General features: G+C 54.7%; 1 protein-coding gene across 1 annotated transcript; it reads left to right on the forward strand.

Annotated features, from left to right (window-relative positions):
• The first annotated feature begins 215 nt into the window (after positions 1 to 215).
• KCNG1 (potassium voltage-gated channel modifier subfamily G member 1) lies at positions 216 to 17480 on the forward strand. Its single transcript, XM_044262823.1, has 3 exons — positions 216 to 260; positions 11100 to 11911; positions 16249 to 17480. Exons 2-3 carry the CDS (start codon positions 11126 to 11128, stop codon positions 17017 to 17019), a joined length of 1557 nt encoding a protein of 518 aa, XP_044118758.1. The 5' UTR covers positions 216 to 260; positions 11100 to 11125; the 3' UTR covers positions 17020 to 17480.
• Positions 17481 to 17757: the final 277 nt, after the last annotated feature.

Below are 17757 nucleotides of genomic sequence, written 5' to 3' on the forward strand. Positions count from 1 at the left end.
CCCTCGGCGGCTGCGGCGCGGCGCTCCCGGCGCACTCGGAGCCCGGCGGGGACCGGGACGCGGAGGCGGGGTGGCCGAGGGTCCGAGTGCGGGAGCTGAGCCGGGCCCGGGGGCCGAAGTTTGCCCGCGGCTCCGGGAGGCGGCCCGGGCGGCTCCCAGCCCCTGCTCCCGCCCTCGCCCGGGACCCGCCGGCCGCCCGGGGGGACGGCAGCCGCGGCCGGGCCAACTCCGCCGCGGGGACGCCGTGACGGGAACTTGAGGTGGGAACTTTGCGCGCGGCGGCCTCGCCGAGCGCCGCCGATCGGCCCCCAGCGCCTGTATACTCGGGCTCAGGCTCGGGAATTGGGGGCTGCACGTGGCCGTGAACCCTCGGCTCCCCTGCAGGGGCACCGAAAGCCGCGGGGCGGGGAGGCGGGGGCGACGGGGGACCCGGGAGCGGCTGCGGGCGCCGGCGTGGGGCGCGCTCGCCGCCGTCACAGTGCGGGTCCGGCTTCAGTTTTTTCCGAGCCATCTCCGGGGTGCGAAGTGCTGGACGTGCTCCGCGGAGGTGGCGGGGCGGGGGGCGCCTCCTGGCTGTGGCAGAGGTTTCTGGATCCCGGGGGTGGGTGGGGGGAAGAGGGAGTGTTGGGGGGAGGTGGAAGAGGGGGCGCCCACCTCTGGCTTATTCACTCCGTCCTCGGGCACAGAATGGAGCATCTCCACCAGCGGGCTTTATTCATTTACTCCTTCATTCATTTACTCAGCTAGCTTTTATGGAGCGCCCACTGTGTGCTAGGTGCTGGGGATTCCAAGACAGCTGTGTTCACTGGAGGCTCTAGCATCTTCTAGGGAAAGTGGGTGGCCGTCTCCTCAGCATCAGGGGCTCCATACCCGGGAGGGGCTCAGACTGGATGGACCGGAGTGTTTGGGTAAGGAAGGAAAAGAGAGAAGTTCTTTCATTCATGGATTGGACAAAGAGGGGTTGAGCACCTACTATGCAGAGCTCACTATGCCAAGGGCCCAACATGCATTATTTCATGCATTTAGGGAGCAGTTAGTAAGGCGTTGAGCTGGGACGAGAACACTGAAGCAGAGGGATGGGATCAGAGGGAAGCATCTTGCAGCTTAGAGAGGAGTAGGGGTCAAGCCCAAGCCTTTGCCTTGAGGAGGTCTGGGGCTGCCCCCTGGCTGACTGCAGCAACCCCCAGGTGTATATGCAGAAGCAGAATGGCCTTTCCTCCATTCATGGAATGCAGTCATCCCAAAGAGAGCAGGACAGCTGGACTAGGTTCTCGGATAGGACGAAAATGTCTTCAAAAACCTCCTTAGGGGAGGCTGATCGTGGAGAGGCAGTGTTGAGAAATACTGAGATAACCCGACCAATGAAGGCAGGCTCCCACCAAGAAGGGTTTATTAAAGTTGCCTGTTCAGCAGGCATTTTCTGAAGCACTTATGGGGTGCCAGCCACCAGAGTCACCCAGAGGATGACAGACAGATGCGGACATCTCTGCCGCTGGCACCTTGAGATAAGGACAGGGGGAGGTGCCATGAGGAAACAGGAATTGCTCTGATTCATTTTGGGGTGGAGGGTTCCTGCCTCGATGAATCTGACCAGAGGTTTATTCACTAGGGTGTGTCTGATACCCCACACATGACTGCAGTCAGAGTCCCTGTGGGGAGAAGGTCTCCAAGGGAAGTCTGACCTGCTGGGGCCCCGGGACACTGTGGGCCATGTGGCCAGGGCCCTTTCTCTTTCTTGAGTGGATTTCTTGGGTTCTCCCAGACTGAGCTTGGCCCTGGTATCTTCTGTCTCAGACCTCTGCAGAGGCCCCTGCTGAGTGGGGAGTAAAGGAAGGTGTGTCCAAAAGACAGGCTAGGATGACCCCTGGGGACGGACCTTATGGGTCATTCCCTAACACAGCCCATTCCAGTGGAAAGATGCCTGTCATGAAACACGCTCCAAACCTGTGGGGAGCTGTGAGTGGGCTGGAAACAAGGCAACCTTGATCCGTGTCCCAAAGTTTAAGAACCCAGGCTGGGGGCACCCTGGAGCCTGGTCAGGACAGATGTGGGAGCCCAGCTCCAGTCCCACAGCCACTTCCGAATTCTCTGCATTGGACACATAGTGGGGCCCCAGCAAGAGGCTTGCCAGATGCCCCCGGGGAATATGAGAGCAGAGAAATGTGTCCTGGATGCAGGACATAAACACTCAAATCAGAATGAAGAAATTAATCCCCCGCACCCTGAAAAAGTGTCCTGCCTGGGCTGTCTGAATACATCATGAAGCGTCAGCACTTCTGGTGGCCAAAGACATGGGGGTCTGGGAACCCACTCTTGGTTGATTTGTTAAACCCAGAAATGGAGTCCCTGGGTGGGAAATGGTGGCCACATAGAATGAACGAGAAGGGGTAGGCAGGGAAGTCTAGTGGCAAAGCACTCAAATCACTGTGGGCCGTTTTGATGACATAGACAGTATGTGGTTAACAAAATCAGGACACAAAGGAATGTGCCACAGACAGAACCTGCACTTGGCCTCAGATTTGTCCCTGCTCTCTGGGGACTTTGCCCCACACCTGCGTCTCCCCAGGCAGGCAAGTACAGCCAGGCTCTCCCTCCTTCCTCACCCGGCCACCACAGCTTACCACACACGCTGCAGCCTTAACGCTTCCTGAGAGCTGGAGGGACTGAGAACGCAGGTGTCCCCCTCCAGCTGCACGGGGTCCACGATGCTTCCTTCCCCCCCGGGCTGGTTCCTCCACTGACGCCTGCGCTCCCAAGTTTCCCCGCTGCAAGGAGGCAAAGAGAAAAGGACCCTTGGCTCCCACCCCAAAATACATCCCGGTCGAAGGCAAATGTGCATTTGCTGTTATTTTGCCAGAAGCAGAACAAGGAGGCTCCAGAGGCCACTTGGTCTTTTTATGGAGACTCTGGCACATTTTCTTTTGGGGGGCAAGTGGCGATGGAGGGAAAAGCCCGGCTCCCAGCAGCTACATCTTCGGCTACATCTATGTCTTTGGCCCCAGCTCTCGAAGCAGGGCTGAGATCCTTCCGGCGCGATTGCGTGGTGATGAGGACGGACAGCAGGTAGCTAGGCAAGACAGATTCTCGATGCGGGTGCTGCATCTCGGGGCGGTCCAGCACGCTGGGACCCGGGCCAGCCTACTGGCTGGATCCATTTTGATTAACGTTTTAATTGGGAATTAATGCAGCATGACCCGCCTCTGAGTCAGCCCAGGCAGGAGCCCTAACCCTGACAGATGAAGCCACGCTGGCAGGAGAAGGGCATCGTGGGGAGATCTCAGAGTGAGGGAACGTCACAGGCTGAGAATCCTGATGGGAGAGGAAGAAACCAAAGCCCGAGCTGCTCAGGAGACAAATGCTTTTCTTTTAGAAAGTTGCCTTTGAGCTTCTGTTCATTCCCTCCTGTCACAATATTACCTCCACGTTAGTGGCTTAAAGGAACACAAATTTAGCATCTTATAGAATGAGGGATCAGGAGCCCAAAATGGGACTCCCCGCCCTAAAATCAAGGGGCCGGCGGGGTTATGTTCCTCCTGGGGGAGAATCCATTTCTCTGCCCTTTGCAGCTTCTGGAACCTGCCCACACCTTTGGCTTCTGGCCCCACATCACTTTGACCGCTGCTTCCACAATCCCATCTGCTTCTCCAACCCTGACCCTCCTGCCTCCGCCTTAAAGGATGCTTGTGACTACATGCACCCCTCCCCGATAATCCAGGATTATCAAGATAGTCATATTTCATCAGTCTCCCCAGCAAAATCTCTTCTGCCACATAAGGTCACACATTCTCAGGGTCTGAGGATTAGGACATAGACCTTTGTCAGGGGGGCGTTATTCTGCCTGCCACAGGGGTATGCCTCATCGACTTATGTTACAGATGGGGAAACAGACGCTCAGCTGAGGGGGTGACGACATCAGTACCAAGGTGAGAGGAGAGCCAGCACCAAAGCCCCACTCTGGAAAGTGTTTTCCACGTCACATGGCTCCTTTAAGAAAGGAAATGTGAGGGGAGGTGCCAAGCTTGCTCCACAGAAGCCGTTCTAGCCCAAACACGGAGCCCTAATATGTGCAGACACAGCTCCAAGTGCTCACACAAAATGTGATGGTGACTCCAGTTTGTAGCTGAGAACACACAGGCACTGAGAGGTGAAGTCATTTTTGCAAGGGTGCACAGCTAGAAAGTAGGGAAGCAGGCAGGCAGGCAGGCCAGCCGGCCCAGAGGCCACACCCTCACCTCTGACAGTGTTTATGGCACCGGGAGAGCTCAGGAGAGGACAGTGCAGGAGAGCTCTCCGCCTGGAGGCCAAAATGGCAACTCAGAATTTGACAGCTCAGTGGTTTTGTGGATATCTTGCTCTGCTGTGTGCAAATATACACTAGCAATCAATGTGTTTCCCCCAGCCACAGGTGACTGCCTGCTTCTCCCCATCACAAAAGATTTTCCAAAAGCTCATCCATAGACACAGAGAAGAGAGATCCAGTCCCTAGGTTGCGGCAGGAGGCAGAGACCTCCCCCTTCCTCTGGGAGCTAGTAATCCAGGGAGACGGTCAAATGCAGATGTCAGAAAGTCCTATAGGCGTAGACTGATTCTGGCTTTGTCACTTACATCAGCAGAGTCCTGAGTTTTTATTTAGCAAAGCCTTGATTTCTTCATCTATAAAATGGGGGTGTTAGTGGTCATGCCTGAAAGGCTCACTGGATGAAGGCTCAGCACAGAGCATAGCACTTAGTATGCAGTTAAGGGTGGCTGTGGCTGTCATTACAACACGGTGAGGGAGCATCCCCCCTCCCACTCTCCGAAGAGGGACAGAGAGCTACGACCCAAGGGAGGGGCACAGGGCAGGAAGAACAGAATCCAGAGAGACCCATGGTTTGGTAAAAATACCGGGAGGTATTTTAGCAGTTCGGATCAGTGCACACCAGTTTATGGAACCCGCTCATGACCCTGACGGGAGGTGGCGATGGGGGTCAGCGATCAGGTGACACTACTAATCCCCGCAGCAACCTTCCATTCACCAGAGCCTCGCAAGAGCCCTGTGAGCTGGTCATGCTTCTCCTTTAGGGAGAAAAGAGGCTCAGAGGGGGCCAGCGACACAGTGAGTGCAGATGGCTGTCTCAGGCCAAAAGGTCATTAGCAGGAGCAGCTGCGGTGGCCAGACCAGCCTGACCTGGACCTTCGGCCCATCCCACTCCCCCTCCTACCCCCACCCCCAGGTCTAGCCCCTCCATTTGCAGCGGACGCTGACCACACAGCAGCCTCTGCCACCCAGAACTCCTTACGGTTTCAGTGACCATTAATCTTGGAAATGAGTACTCAGCCCTCCCTCAGAGCTGGTGCACATCATCTTCCAAGAGGAAGGAGAAGAAGTTGCACGGGGAGTTTCAGCAGTTCCATGGGCTCCCAAAGGGGAGTTTGATCGAGGCAGCCCCCAGGCAGAAGGAAGATTTTTCTCTCAGAGCAGAAGGGTTTCTCCTTCTCCAGTGAAGTTCCCCAAGATTGGGACCCACAGAGCTTTCCAGGACCCTCAAAGTGTGGAGAAGTTGGTCAGGGGGTTCCCCACCAAAGTCCAGAGCCACTCTTGAAGCCCCCGGCCCCGGGAGGGGGTGTGGGCTACAGGTATTTAAGGCACACTCTCTTTTTGTCTGTCTTGAACTTGAGCATACATGAGCATCCGTAAGGGAGCCTGTCAAAAATGCCAATTCCTGGGCACCCCCCACACTCTGGGATTCCGACTACGAAGGTCTAGGGACGGTCCTCCGACTCTGTGTCTCCCCTGACCACTGGTCTCCCCTGACCAGAGCCTGGTGGCTTGGTTGGTTTCTTGCTCTTCGTTTCTCTTTACCCGGATTAAATCCCAGAGTTGTGTTAACCACACTCTTCACTTCGTGCCACTGTTCATCACTGGCCTGTGCCAGGCTGTTTTATTCATTGTTTTCTCGTTCCACACACCCCCCTCCCCTTGCTTCTCCTGTTCCCCTGCCCTGCCAGCCACCCTCTCCGTGGTGGATATGCATCCTTCCTTGTGCTTGAGTCTCTGTCAAATTTGTAATGTGTGTGTGTGTGTTCATTTACATAAATAGCATAGTGCTATAAACTTCTGTTTCTTTTGCACTCGGCATCATGCTTTCAAGATCTAAATGTGTTGCTAAACCTACATCTAGTTCAATGCTTCTAATTCCTATGCGACGTATAGGAGTCTACCATCTGTGTCTACCACGACTCACTGTCCATCTCACCCCACCCCCATCCCTCACCTGCCCACCCCCGCCCCAGCCCCAGGATGGACACCAAGGGACCCCAGGCAACACAGGACCGGCATTCTTGTACTTGGGTCCTCTCTTGGATCTGAGAAGCAGACCTCGAGTCAAGGTTCTGCGTGCAAATGATATATTATTGTGTCCCACACCCCCTGTGGCCCCAGGTCTGAGAAATACACCCAGGCTGGGGCTCAGACCAATGCCAGGTTCCAATCCCATTGGATCAGGTCAAGAAAGGAGTCACCCTTGGCAGATGGAGAGAAAGATGACAGACCTCCCTCATAGTTAAAAATACAGCAGGTGTCTGTTGAGGGTCCACTGTGTGTCAGGCATTAGGCCAAGCACAAAACCCAGGTCATCTGCCTTGGTCTTCACCATGACACAGGGAGGTAGGAACTTTTCATATCCCCATTTTACAGATGAGGATAGGGAGTCTCAGAGGTAAGACATGACTTGCCCAAAGTCAGAGTGACTGGCCTTGAACCCAGGTCTCCGGGTTTCAAAGTGCCTAGGCTCTTCTGCTCCCCCGGGTTGGAGTAGTCAGCAAGCTGTCCCCCAAGCTGGAGTAGGACCTGATTTTTCTGAATCTCCCCAATATTGCTATCTTAACTGAGCAGCTGAAAACAGCACAACCTCCTTACCTCACGTTTTGGGAAACAGAAGTCTCAAATGGGCCTTGCAGAGCTAAGATAAAGGGATCCACAGGCTGCATTCCTTCCTGGAGAGTCCAGGAATCAGGCCTTGCCTTCTCCAGCTTCTAGAGGCTGCCTGCTGTCGTCGGCCTGTGGCCCCTTCCATCTTCAAAGCCAGCGGTGGCCGGCCAAGTCTTCCTCACACCGCGTGGCATCTGAAACGCTTTCCTGCCTCTCTCTTGCATCTTTTAAGGACCCTCATGATGGCGTGGGCCCCCAGAGAACCCAGGATCACCTTCCCATCTGAAAGGCAACTGACTGGCAACCTTAATTCCTCCTCACATGTAATCTAACCAATTCACAGGTTCCAGGGATTAGGATCAGGGCATCTTGGTAGGGGCACAGCACTCCCTCTACACGACTCCCTAGTGGGATCTACCTGCACTAGCCAGGCCCGGTGTGGAGTACAACTTCGACAGAAAAGTGGGTGCTGAGTGCTTGGTGCTGGACACCGGGAGCGCCTCAGCCTCTGGGCTCTGCCGTTTCTCTGCTAGCCTGGCCCTCCTGTCCTCTGCAGCTCAGCCAGGTCAAAACTACCAGCTGAAACTACCACCACCACCACACACACACACACACTCATCAAGACAGCTTTGGTGTGGTCTGACTCTGTCCATCCATCCATCCATCCACGCAAACCACCCTCATCCCTACTCTCTCTCCCTGATTTGCCCCTCTGCCACCCACCCCCCACCCACCCCCCGCCCAGTCCCACCATCCCACAGCCAGCAAATGCTGCCTCTACAGGAGGCTCACCAAGACGCCCCCTAGTGTCTCCTCCGTGAATGGCACCGCTGGAGTCCATTCTCTCCCCTTCACCACACTCCCCTCCCACAGCAAGTCTTAGCAGCAATTCCTCCAAAGTCCATCTGGAATGCAGCCAATTCTCAGTCCCGCTTCAAGCCTTAGCGGACTCTTTCAAGAATGACTACAGAGAATTCCAGCCTGGTTTCCCATAGTCTACTCTTGAGGACCACCCCCACCACCCGACTAAACCCCAGCCCCTTGTCATGGCCCACTAGGCTCTGTTCCATCTGGTGTCTGCTAACTTTCTCCCACTCAACTTCTCCCACCTTCCCCTCACTCACTGCACCCAGCCCTCGGCCTTCTCTTGGCTCGACCACACAAGCCCACCCGCAGGTCAAGGAGCAAGCTCTTCCCATTCCCTCAGCCTTAGACACCCTTCTCCAGGTCCTCATAGGGCTGGCTCGTTCCCATCCAACCTCAACTCCAAGGTTTTCTCCTCTGAGAAGCCCCTCCCAGACCACTCCAGCTCCTCTTGCTGTCATGTTCTTGCTCTATTTCCTGAAATGATCTGTATACTTACTTAGAGACCACCTCTGCCACTAGAATGTCCACCCCCGGAGGACAAGGGCTGCGTCTGTCTTGGTCTCTGCTGTGCCTGTAGATCTGGCCCAGACCCAACACATGGTAAGTGTTGAATGACAGCTCAGGACTCCTTGTCATCTTCAGTATCACAGCCCCTTTCTCAAATGGCTTTCTCTTCCCAAGCATCCATAGACCCTCAGAGACAAAATCACTAAAATCCATCATGCTCTAGGACTGACAGACCCAACACTGTAGAGAAATGTTAAAAGACCAAACTTCTCATGAGGGTATCGGGCTGGGTGAAAAGTGATATTGTTTTCTAGAAGCAGGGCTTTGGGGCCTGTTTGATTTATGAACTTCGCCCAAGACTCTAGAGTCTAGCATGCAGAGCCATCCCCCCTCTACACCCATCAAACTGGGTGTCCCCCAAAACCCAAGGCCAAGGAGAAGTGTGCCCATTCCCCATCTAGCAAATCCCAGCACCTGGCCTCCTGTGAGCAAGCAGCCTGCGTGACGCGGGTTTTCTCCTTCTCCATGCTAAACGGTATGCTGGGACAGGATAACTTTGCACATAGGAGATGCTGAGCCTTTAACTCACAACTGACAAGGGTCATAAGAGAAAGAAATGAGGGATCGCTAATTGGGGGAGCTCTGTGCCAGAGGGAGAGCTGGGAGCTTAAAAGACATTCTGTCTGTGAGAGGTGATTACAGCTGAGGGAGTTTCACAAAGGCTCTTCCAGGCTTACAGGACCAGAGGAAGGTTCCTTTCCCTCTGTCACCATTCTTGCCAAACAGAATGTCACTTTTCCTCTTGTCTCTGGTGGCAAAGATAAAGCAGCCGAACTGAAAAGCGGTACCACTCATGTGAAGTGCCTAAAAGGGATTATTCTCACTCCTCCAAGGGATTCTGGCAGGCTGTGCCCGAGGAGACGGGTTCCAATTTTAGGTGAAGTTAAGAAACATACTCAACACTCTAAAATCAGATCATTTTCATTTCAAGCACAGGTGCACTTAGTTTTCTAGAACCCAATCTGTGAAACCGTAGCTTTCCCCAGAGATAAATGAGTGGAGGCATGATTTGTTTTATGTACAAGAATTTCTGTTAGGAAGGATCGTGTTTCGATGGACCTCCCCACCCCGGCTCCTGTTGAATACTTTCTTACCCATACAGGTGTGTGTGTGTGTGTGTGTGTGTGTGTGCGCACGCGTGCGTGCGTCCTCCTGCATTTTCCCTGCACGTGTCCATAGCACAGATCTACACTCAGGTATTAGAAATGGAATTGATAGACTTTGCTGGTACCACTTGTTTCCATGGGGGACTGGGCTGGGGGGAGGGATGATGAATTTTTTAAAAGTAGAGTATTAGAATCTTACTCCCTTTCTATGGATCAACTTCATTCTGGAGAGCTCGGTGGCTATAATCTGGGGGTCTCAAACTCAAATGCCTACAGGGGCTAGAAGCGGAACATCCAAGAGTGAAGGAGAGTGGGTATTAGGGAAACAACTGGGAAGGATGGGGATTGTGGTAGATTGCCACGTGCATGCCCTGCCTACGGGGAAACGGTCATTCCTCAGCTGGAATTTAGGCCACATGTTGCCTAACAGTCTGATTTTTCAAGAGAAACCAAGAATATACATTTTTACAGAAGACTCCTCAATTTTCAGAATCTCCTCCAAGCCAGGCAGGATATCTGTGAACCAAACTCAGTCTGCAAGCTCTGAATGAAAAAGCAACATCATTCTAGTGGCACGTACCCTTAGTTAGCTTTGAGGGTTGGAAAGGAAGGAGCCCATGTAAGTGGGTATTTTGACCTCCGGTTTTCAGAAGTGTCTTCCTCATGTTGGCCTCATTCAGCAACTCATTCGGCAGCTACTTCTTTGAGCTTTTACACTGCTGGGCACAGAGATTCAGAGCTGAGCAGAGCCCGGTTCTTGCCCTACAGAGCAAGCCATCTCGTACAGGAGTCGGGCTTGCATAGTTATAGTAAGGATGGTGATCAGATACAGGGGTGGGAGGACTTGATTTAAAGGGAACAACCAAGGAAGGCTTCCTGGAGGAGGGGTCATCCCTGTCCAGCTCATCTCTATAGCCTCAAGATGTTGGATGGTATACAGGCAACTATGGCACTATTGTGATAATCGTGCGTTTCTCTGGACCCTGCCTCTTACTTACAGCTGATGATACAGGTTTTCCACTTACGGAAACAATACAAGGAGTCCCTTGAAGGTAAACACAAATAGTCATAATAGACAGCAAGGACCAAGTGCCTCCTGTGGGCCAGGCACTGTGTCAGTAGATGCTCTTAAGCACATAATTCATTCAGTCTTCTCAACAGTCCTACAAAGTAGGCAAAATGGTTGTATCCACTCTACAGATGAGGAAATTAAGAAGCATGCCCAGGCCAGGAGGCTCCAGAATCTGTGCTTGTAACCACAAGTGCTTGGAAGTCCAAGTTCAGGGTGCCGCTGGGCTAGCTTCGGGGAAGACTCTCTTCCTGGCTTGTAGGTGGCTGTCTTCTGTGTCCCCACTTGGTGGAGAGAGAAGGAGCTCTGGTGCCTCTTCCTCTTCCCATAAGGGCACTGATCCCACCCCTCATGACCTCAGCTCAAACCTAAGCACCCTCCCCTCTGCCTGCCTATACTGACCCACAGGGGTCAGGCCCCCCGCCCACCCCCACCCCCACCCCCACCCCGGCCGTGAGTTGGGAAGAGGAGAAGGGGGGGCACGGTTCTGTCCCCAGCACCGAATGAATACCCGCCGAATGGGCACTGTCAGCCCAGGCTCAGGCCTCACTGAGGGTCTCTCTTCCCTTCTCCACCCCAGGCGCGAGGGGGATGTGAAAGCCCAAAATGACCCTCCTACCGGGAGACAACTCTGATTACGACTACAGCGCCCTGAGCTGCGCCTCGGACGCCTCCTTCCACCCGGCCTTCTTCCCGCAGGGCCAGTCCCTCAAGGGCGTCTTCTACCGCCGGGCGCAGCGGCTGCGGCCCCGGCCCCGGCCCCAGGACGCGCCCCGCCAGCCCGGCCAGCCCGAGGACCGGCGGCGCCAGATCATCATCAACGTGGGCGGCATCAAGTACTCGCTGCCCTGGACCACGCTCGAGGAGTTCCCGCTGACGCGCCTGGGCCAGCTCAAGGCCTGCACCAACTTCGACGACATCCTCAACGTGTGCGATGACTACGACGTGACCTGCAACGAGTTCTTCTTCGACCGCCACCCGGGCGCCTTCGGCACCATCCTGACCTTCCTGCGGGCGGGCAAGCTGCGCCTCCTGCGCGAGATGTGCGCCCTGTCCTTCCAGGAGGAGCTGCTGTACTGGGGCATCGCCGAGGACCGCCTGGACGGCTGCTGCAAGCGCCGCTACCTGCAGAAGATCGAGGAGTTCGCCGACGTGGTGGAGCGCGACGATGATGATGAGCCGCTGTCCAGCGAGGACCCCGACAGCGAGGGCCCGGCCCAGGGCGAGGGCCGCCTGGGCCGCTGCATGCGGAGACTGCGCGACATGGTGGAGAGGCCGCACTCGGGGCTGCCCGGCAAGGTGTTCGCCTGCCTCTCGGTGCTCTTCGTCACCGTCACGGCCGTCAACCTGTCCATCAGCACCCTGCCCAGCCTGCGGGAGGAGGAGGAGCAGGTAAGAGCCACAGCTGTGTGCGGGGGAGGCTCGCTGCCGGGAGGGAGAGTCTCTGAGTCCAGGAGACAAAACAGTCTGCTGGACCCCTCTCTCCAGAAGTCCGCCTCCTTCATGTCGGCGCCGTCACCTCCACCAGGAGGCCTTCCCTGACTGCGCCGGCTGAGCAGAATCTCCAGTCCCTTCTGACGTCCCCTTTACACGTGTGTTGTCCACCTCCACCTTCAAACACGAGCTTGGTGCCTTTCGTGGTCTGTGTTGTGCCCCCAGGGTCTAGAACAGTGTGGAGCATGGACAGGCCCTCAGCCACTCTGTGGAAGGAGCAGATGAGTGAGTCTGGGAATGATGTGATGTTTATTGTGCCTGCCCCTGAGCCAAACGCCGACTACATCAAGAATTACCTCACCCACATGAGCCCTATCTCAAGCTTCCTAATTCCCTTGTTTAAAAATATTCCAGATATTTTCTGGGTTTTGCATATAATTTTTATTGACAGCTGTGCATGTGTGCATGTGTGCTCAAATAGCAAACATCTCTGTGTTAAGCAAGAGGATGTAAAATGTTTAAAAAAAATTTTTTTTTAATTTATTTATTTGAGAGAGACAGCATGAGAGGCGGGAAGGTCAGAGGGAGAAGCAGACTCCCCATGGAGCTGGGAGCCTGATGCAGGACTCGATCCCGGGACTCCGGGACCGTGACTTGAGCCGAAGGCGGTTGCTTAACCAACTGAGCCACCCAGGCACCCCGGATGTAAAATGTTTATTCCATGGCCTGGCCGAGGTGTGAGCTCTGTTCTCAGGGGTAGCACTCAGCAGGCAGCTACCAGCAGCCAGAGGCTGGGCCGTGGTTCTCTCTACAGCTTATATTCTCAGTGACTCCCAGCAACCCTAAACGGGAGGCGTTCTCATACCCAGCTGGCGGATGGGAACAGTGAGGCAAGGCAGCATGCCCAGACACAGGTCTGCCTGAGTCCAAGGTCTGTGTTCTTGAACAAAGAAGTACGGGTCCCACATGGTAGCCTGGACTTCATATACTCCCACAGAAGTGTGTGATTGGCCCACACTGTGCTCCCTAAAAATTTCACTTGGTTGCCAATATTCAAAAGTAAAGCATCTTGCATTTAAAAATTCAAACTCTCAGCTCCTCAAAATGTATATGGTCAGGTCCCCTGGCCTGCTGTCCACACAGCAGCTCTGGGTGGGAGCTGAGTCTGTGGGAAATGTGTGCTCCCTAGTTCAGCTTCCTAATATATGAGACTTTTGGGCATTTAAGTTAGGAACTTTTCCCCACATGGGGGTGGGGAGGGGGGGGCATGGCAGGTTCTAGAAGCAAGTGTTAAGACAGACCAAAACATTCAGACAAGTACAAATTATATAAGCAATGGAGAAATAGATATGGCTGTATGAACTCAACATGAATATCATGCCGGCCAGCATTTATTGAGCACCGGCTGTGTACCCTGCATGTGCTGAGTGCTTCACAGGAACTCTCTGATGGAACATTGGAACCTCTCACCAGGCGAGGGTTTTTCCACATACATATATAATGCAGGAACAGGTGGCAATGGCTATTGCATTTATAACACATGGAGAGGGGATGGGTTTCTGACACTTTTTTATACACAGATTTTTAAAGTATTAAAAAAGTGACATTCAACCAGTAAAATTAATTTTTGATGAGAAGGGGGAGTGATGAGGAGGGTGGAGCTAGAGCCCAGTGGCCTGAATTTGAATCCCACATGTCCACTCTGGCTGCAGATCTGTGGGCAAGTTACCCTCTCTGTGCCTCAGTTTCCTCACATGGCCAAGGGGGCTGCACCAAGTCTCATCTCACGGTGTTGTGAGGAATCAGTGAGTGATTCCCTGGGAAGTGTCCAGAATGATGGCCAGCACTGGAGTGTGCAGGCAGTGCTAACCAGTGTTAACCAGTGTTAACCATCAGAAAGAGAGAGGAAATGCTTGTCATTTGAGACCTTCTGGAAGTACCTGCACATGGTATAAATTTTTTCTTGGCTCAGCATTGGCAATCCTGACTTTATCAGGAAAATATTAATAAAGCTACTGTTTTAGTCACCTTCTGACACTTGCATTTTTTTTTTAAGGACACTTGGGTTTTTTCTTGATTCAGTGATAACGCTGTTCTTTGACTTCATTTTGGAGACCAGTGGGGTTCACTGTTTCACTTGCACCTTGAGCACATGTTTGAGGGCCCACTGTGTTCAGGCATCGCCTAGCATGCAGGGGGACCAGAACAAGTTCCACCTGCAAGGACTTCAGGTCCCATGGAGGAGGGTCAGTGACACCCCTGTGACCATAAGTGTGAGTCACAACTGAAGGGGGCTCTTATGAGAGGCCCATCAACTGCGCTGGGGATACCAGGAGGAGGCCCACTCCAGGAAGGCCTCCCAGAGGAGGAGGCTTCTGATCCCAGAGGGCTGAAACCTCATGGCCCACCGAGTGCTATCTGCAGCCTCTAACTCATTCCTAGAGAGAGAGCTGCTAGCCCGCCTCTCATAGAACCCAGCTGTGCCCTGGAATGACAGATGCCCCAGGCTAAAGCCACGTGTGCCTTTCTGCTCTGTCACAGGCCGCTTTGAGATTGAGCTCCAAAGCCACCGGGACGGGCTCCCATCCAGTTCCATGCCAGACCAGAGGGACCAGTGGGCAGCCCGCATGCCAAATGCAGCACAGAGACATGTTCGACATGTTCGAACCACAGTGTTCTCTTTGTATTGATTTAAAACCTAGGAGATTTCATGCTAAAGTCCACACTTCCAGGCTCTCTGAAAACTTCAGTGTGGCAGCGGCCTCCAGCCTGAATTCTCCTGGCGCAGCCATCAGGAGGTCCCTAGCAGGACAGCTGCGCTCTTTGGCTGGCCTCCACCCCACCTGGCCCAGCTCCCTCGGGTTCCCCTTGCCCACCTGGCCCTGAGTTGGCACTCCCATCTAAACGCCAGTCCCATGAGCTCCCATCTATCTTGGTGACAAATGCGAATTGGTCACTTGTCGCATGTGGGGTTGTTCCAGGCACCGGGGTCCTGAGAGCAAACAGCACACAAGCTGCTCCTCCCTGGGGAGCGCTAATCTGCTGGAGCAGAAGAGCAGGGGAGGCAGAGGGTGGAAACATAATAAACATGATACATAAGTAACTTATAAAGCATTTTAAAAGATGAGGAACCCTCTGAATAAACAGAGTAGGAAAAGGACACTCAGGGTGGAAGATAAAGGGAGAGGGGACTGGTAATGGAGGGGGTCATGAAAGGCCTCCCTGGGGAAGCGATATTGAAGCAAAGAGCAGGAAGAAGGGAAGGTAGAGCCATGTAGGTATCTGGGGGAAGAGGAGCCCTGAAGGGGGAACAGAAAGTCAAGGCCTGGCTTGGAGGTGAAGGAAGCCTGGGGGAGTGGGGATAGGCTGCAGAACACGAACACGGCAGGCAGGGGGCTAGGAAGTGGGAGAGGTGGCGGCCAGGCCGTATGTGCCATCGGAGGACTCGAGCGATCTCTCCCGAGCCGTGGAGGGTGGCGAGCAGAGAAGGCACGGGATCTGACTCACGTTCTCAGCATCCCTCTGGCTATGTGCGCGGAATAAACCGTAGGGACCAGGGTTCCCGGGAGGGAGGTGCTTGCAGCTGTCCAGGCAAGAGAGGATGGTGGCTGGACCAAGGTGCGAGCAGCAGAGAGAGGAGAAGTGGTTTGCTTCTGGAATCGTTTTAAAGGAACAACCAAGGTGATTTCCTGAGGACTATGTGAGAGGTGTCAAAATGAGGCTGAGAATGCCATCCTGAGCAACTGGAAAGGTGGGATTACTAAGAAGGGAAAGCACTGGTGGGCAGGTGTGCAGGAGACACTAAGAACCGCGCAACAGGCTAAAGCTTAATTGCTTCCACCCCCAAAAAAGAAATAACTATGTGACATGATAAAGGTGTTAGCTTAAGGCTACAGTGGTAATCTTATTGCAATATATAGATGTATCAGATCAACATGTGTACCTGACACCGACACAATATCATATGTCAATTACATCCCGGTAATGATAATTTTTTTTTTTAAAAACCAGCAGCCCGTTTTGGAACATGATGAGTTTGAAATGCCTATCAGACACCCGAGGAGTGACATCCAGGAGGCAGTCCTTCTGGGGTCTGGAATCCGGGGGCCGCAGGTGTGGGCTGGCGAGAGAGAGAGATGAAGAGGGGTCGTTGCAGGGACCTCAAGCCCTTGGCCTGGCCACGCCCCCCCCCAACTGGGGATGTGAGCCTCACTAGGGCGGAGTCAGGGCAAAGCACACCAGTCTGGCTGGTGGGACCACTGACCTCTAACCCCGACCTCCCCCCTCTCTCCCAGGGCCAGTGCTCGCAGATGTGCCACAACGTCTTCATCGTGGAGTCGGTGTGCGTGGGCTGGTTCTCCCTCGAGTTCCTCCTGCGGCTGATCCAGGCGCCCAGCAAGTTCGCCTTCCTGCGCAGCCCCCTGACGCTCATCGACATGGTGGCCATCCTGCCTTACTACATCACCCTGCTGGTGGACGGCGCGGCCGCGGGCCGCCGCAAGCCGGGCGCGGGCAACAGCTACCTGGACAAGGTAGGGCTGGTGCTGCGGGTCCTGCGGGCGCTGCGCATCCTCTACGTCATGCGTCTGGCCCGCCACTCCCTGGGGCTGCAGACGCTGGGCCTCACCGCCCGCCGCTGCACCCGCGAGTTCGGGCTCCTGCTGCTCTTCCTCTGCGTGGCCATCGCGCTCTTTGCGCCCCTCCTCTACGTCATCGAGAACGAGATGGCCGACAGCCCCGAGTTCACCAGCATCCCCGCCTGCTACTGGTGGGCCGTCATCACCATGACCACTGTGGGCTACGGGGACATGGTGCCCAGGAGCACGCCCGGCCAGGTGGTGGCGCTCAGCAGCATCCTCAGCGGCATCCTGCTCATGGCCTTCCCCGTGACTTCCATCTTCCACACCTTCTCGCGATCCTACCTGGAGCTCAAGCAGGAGCAGGAGCGCGTGATGTTCCAGAGGGCCCAGTTCCTCATCAAGACCAAGTCGCAGCTGAGCACCATGTCCCACGACAGTGACATCTTGTTTGGAAGTGCCTCCTCGGACACCAGAGACAACAACTGAGCCCAGAGGACATGACCCGTCGCCACCGCCAGGAGCTGCCCTCCCTGCCCCCTCCCCCCAGCTCTGCCTGCCCTCTGCGGCTTGAAGCTATCGCCGTCTCTCCCAGACGACTTCGAAGGCACGTGCGGCTCGGAATGCAGCCCCGCATGGGACCGGCTGGAACCACACCCCAAGAAGGACGTCTGCAGCAGCCACAGAGGGGTCCCCACCGCTCCGCCTCCACAAGTGAAGCCGTAGCTGGTCAAGAGCCCAGCACACAGCTGTGTTGCCCCCCACCCCCGCCCCGCCCCCATATCGGTTCCCCCCAATAAGGAGATGGCTTTGTTCTTTCTACCATGTAAATAACATGCCCAGCAAAGACTTGCTTTGTGGGTCCGCCCGGAGGAAAAAGGACAAATGACAACAGGAACGTGTGTGTTGAGTGTGGATCGTGTGCAATTAAAGAAAACCGATGAAAAAGAGAAAATGCCTTCCATGGGGCTCCGAAGAGGGGAAGCTGTTTGCCAGCAAAGCCAGCCCGCGGGGGTACTGGGACCACATCTGGCCTGTTTGCTTGGGTCGTTCAGGCCTGGTGGGGCCCAGTGGGGTTAGAGAACAGGGAGAGAACAGACACCTTTGGGGAAATTGTCAGTAAACTCTGCATTCCCTTTCTGCTTTTCTTGGATGCCTCCCACCTCCTGGTCTCTCTTCCTCCCTCTTTCCTTCTCTTCTATCCTGTTTGCTTCTTAGGTGCTTTAG

The sequence above is a fragment of the Neovison vison genome, chromosome 8 (assembly GCF_020171115.1).
Source record: "Neovison vison isolate M4711 chromosome 8, ASM_NN_V1, whole genome shotgun sequence".
NCBI classification, from domain to species: domain Eukaryota; kingdom Metazoa; phylum Chordata; class Mammalia; order Carnivora; family Mustelidae; genus Neogale; species Neogale vison.

Bases quoted from the DNA above. Each gene is read 5' to 3' on its own strand.
- KCNG1 (XM_044262823.1), top strand. From the start codon at position 11,126: ATGACCCTCCTACCGGGAGACAACTCTGATTACGACTACAGCGCCCTG. The intron at 11,912-16,248 runs GTAAGAGCCACA...CCTCTCTCCCAG, and splicing joins TGCGGGAGGAGGAGGAGCAG to GGCCAGTGCTCGCAGATGTG.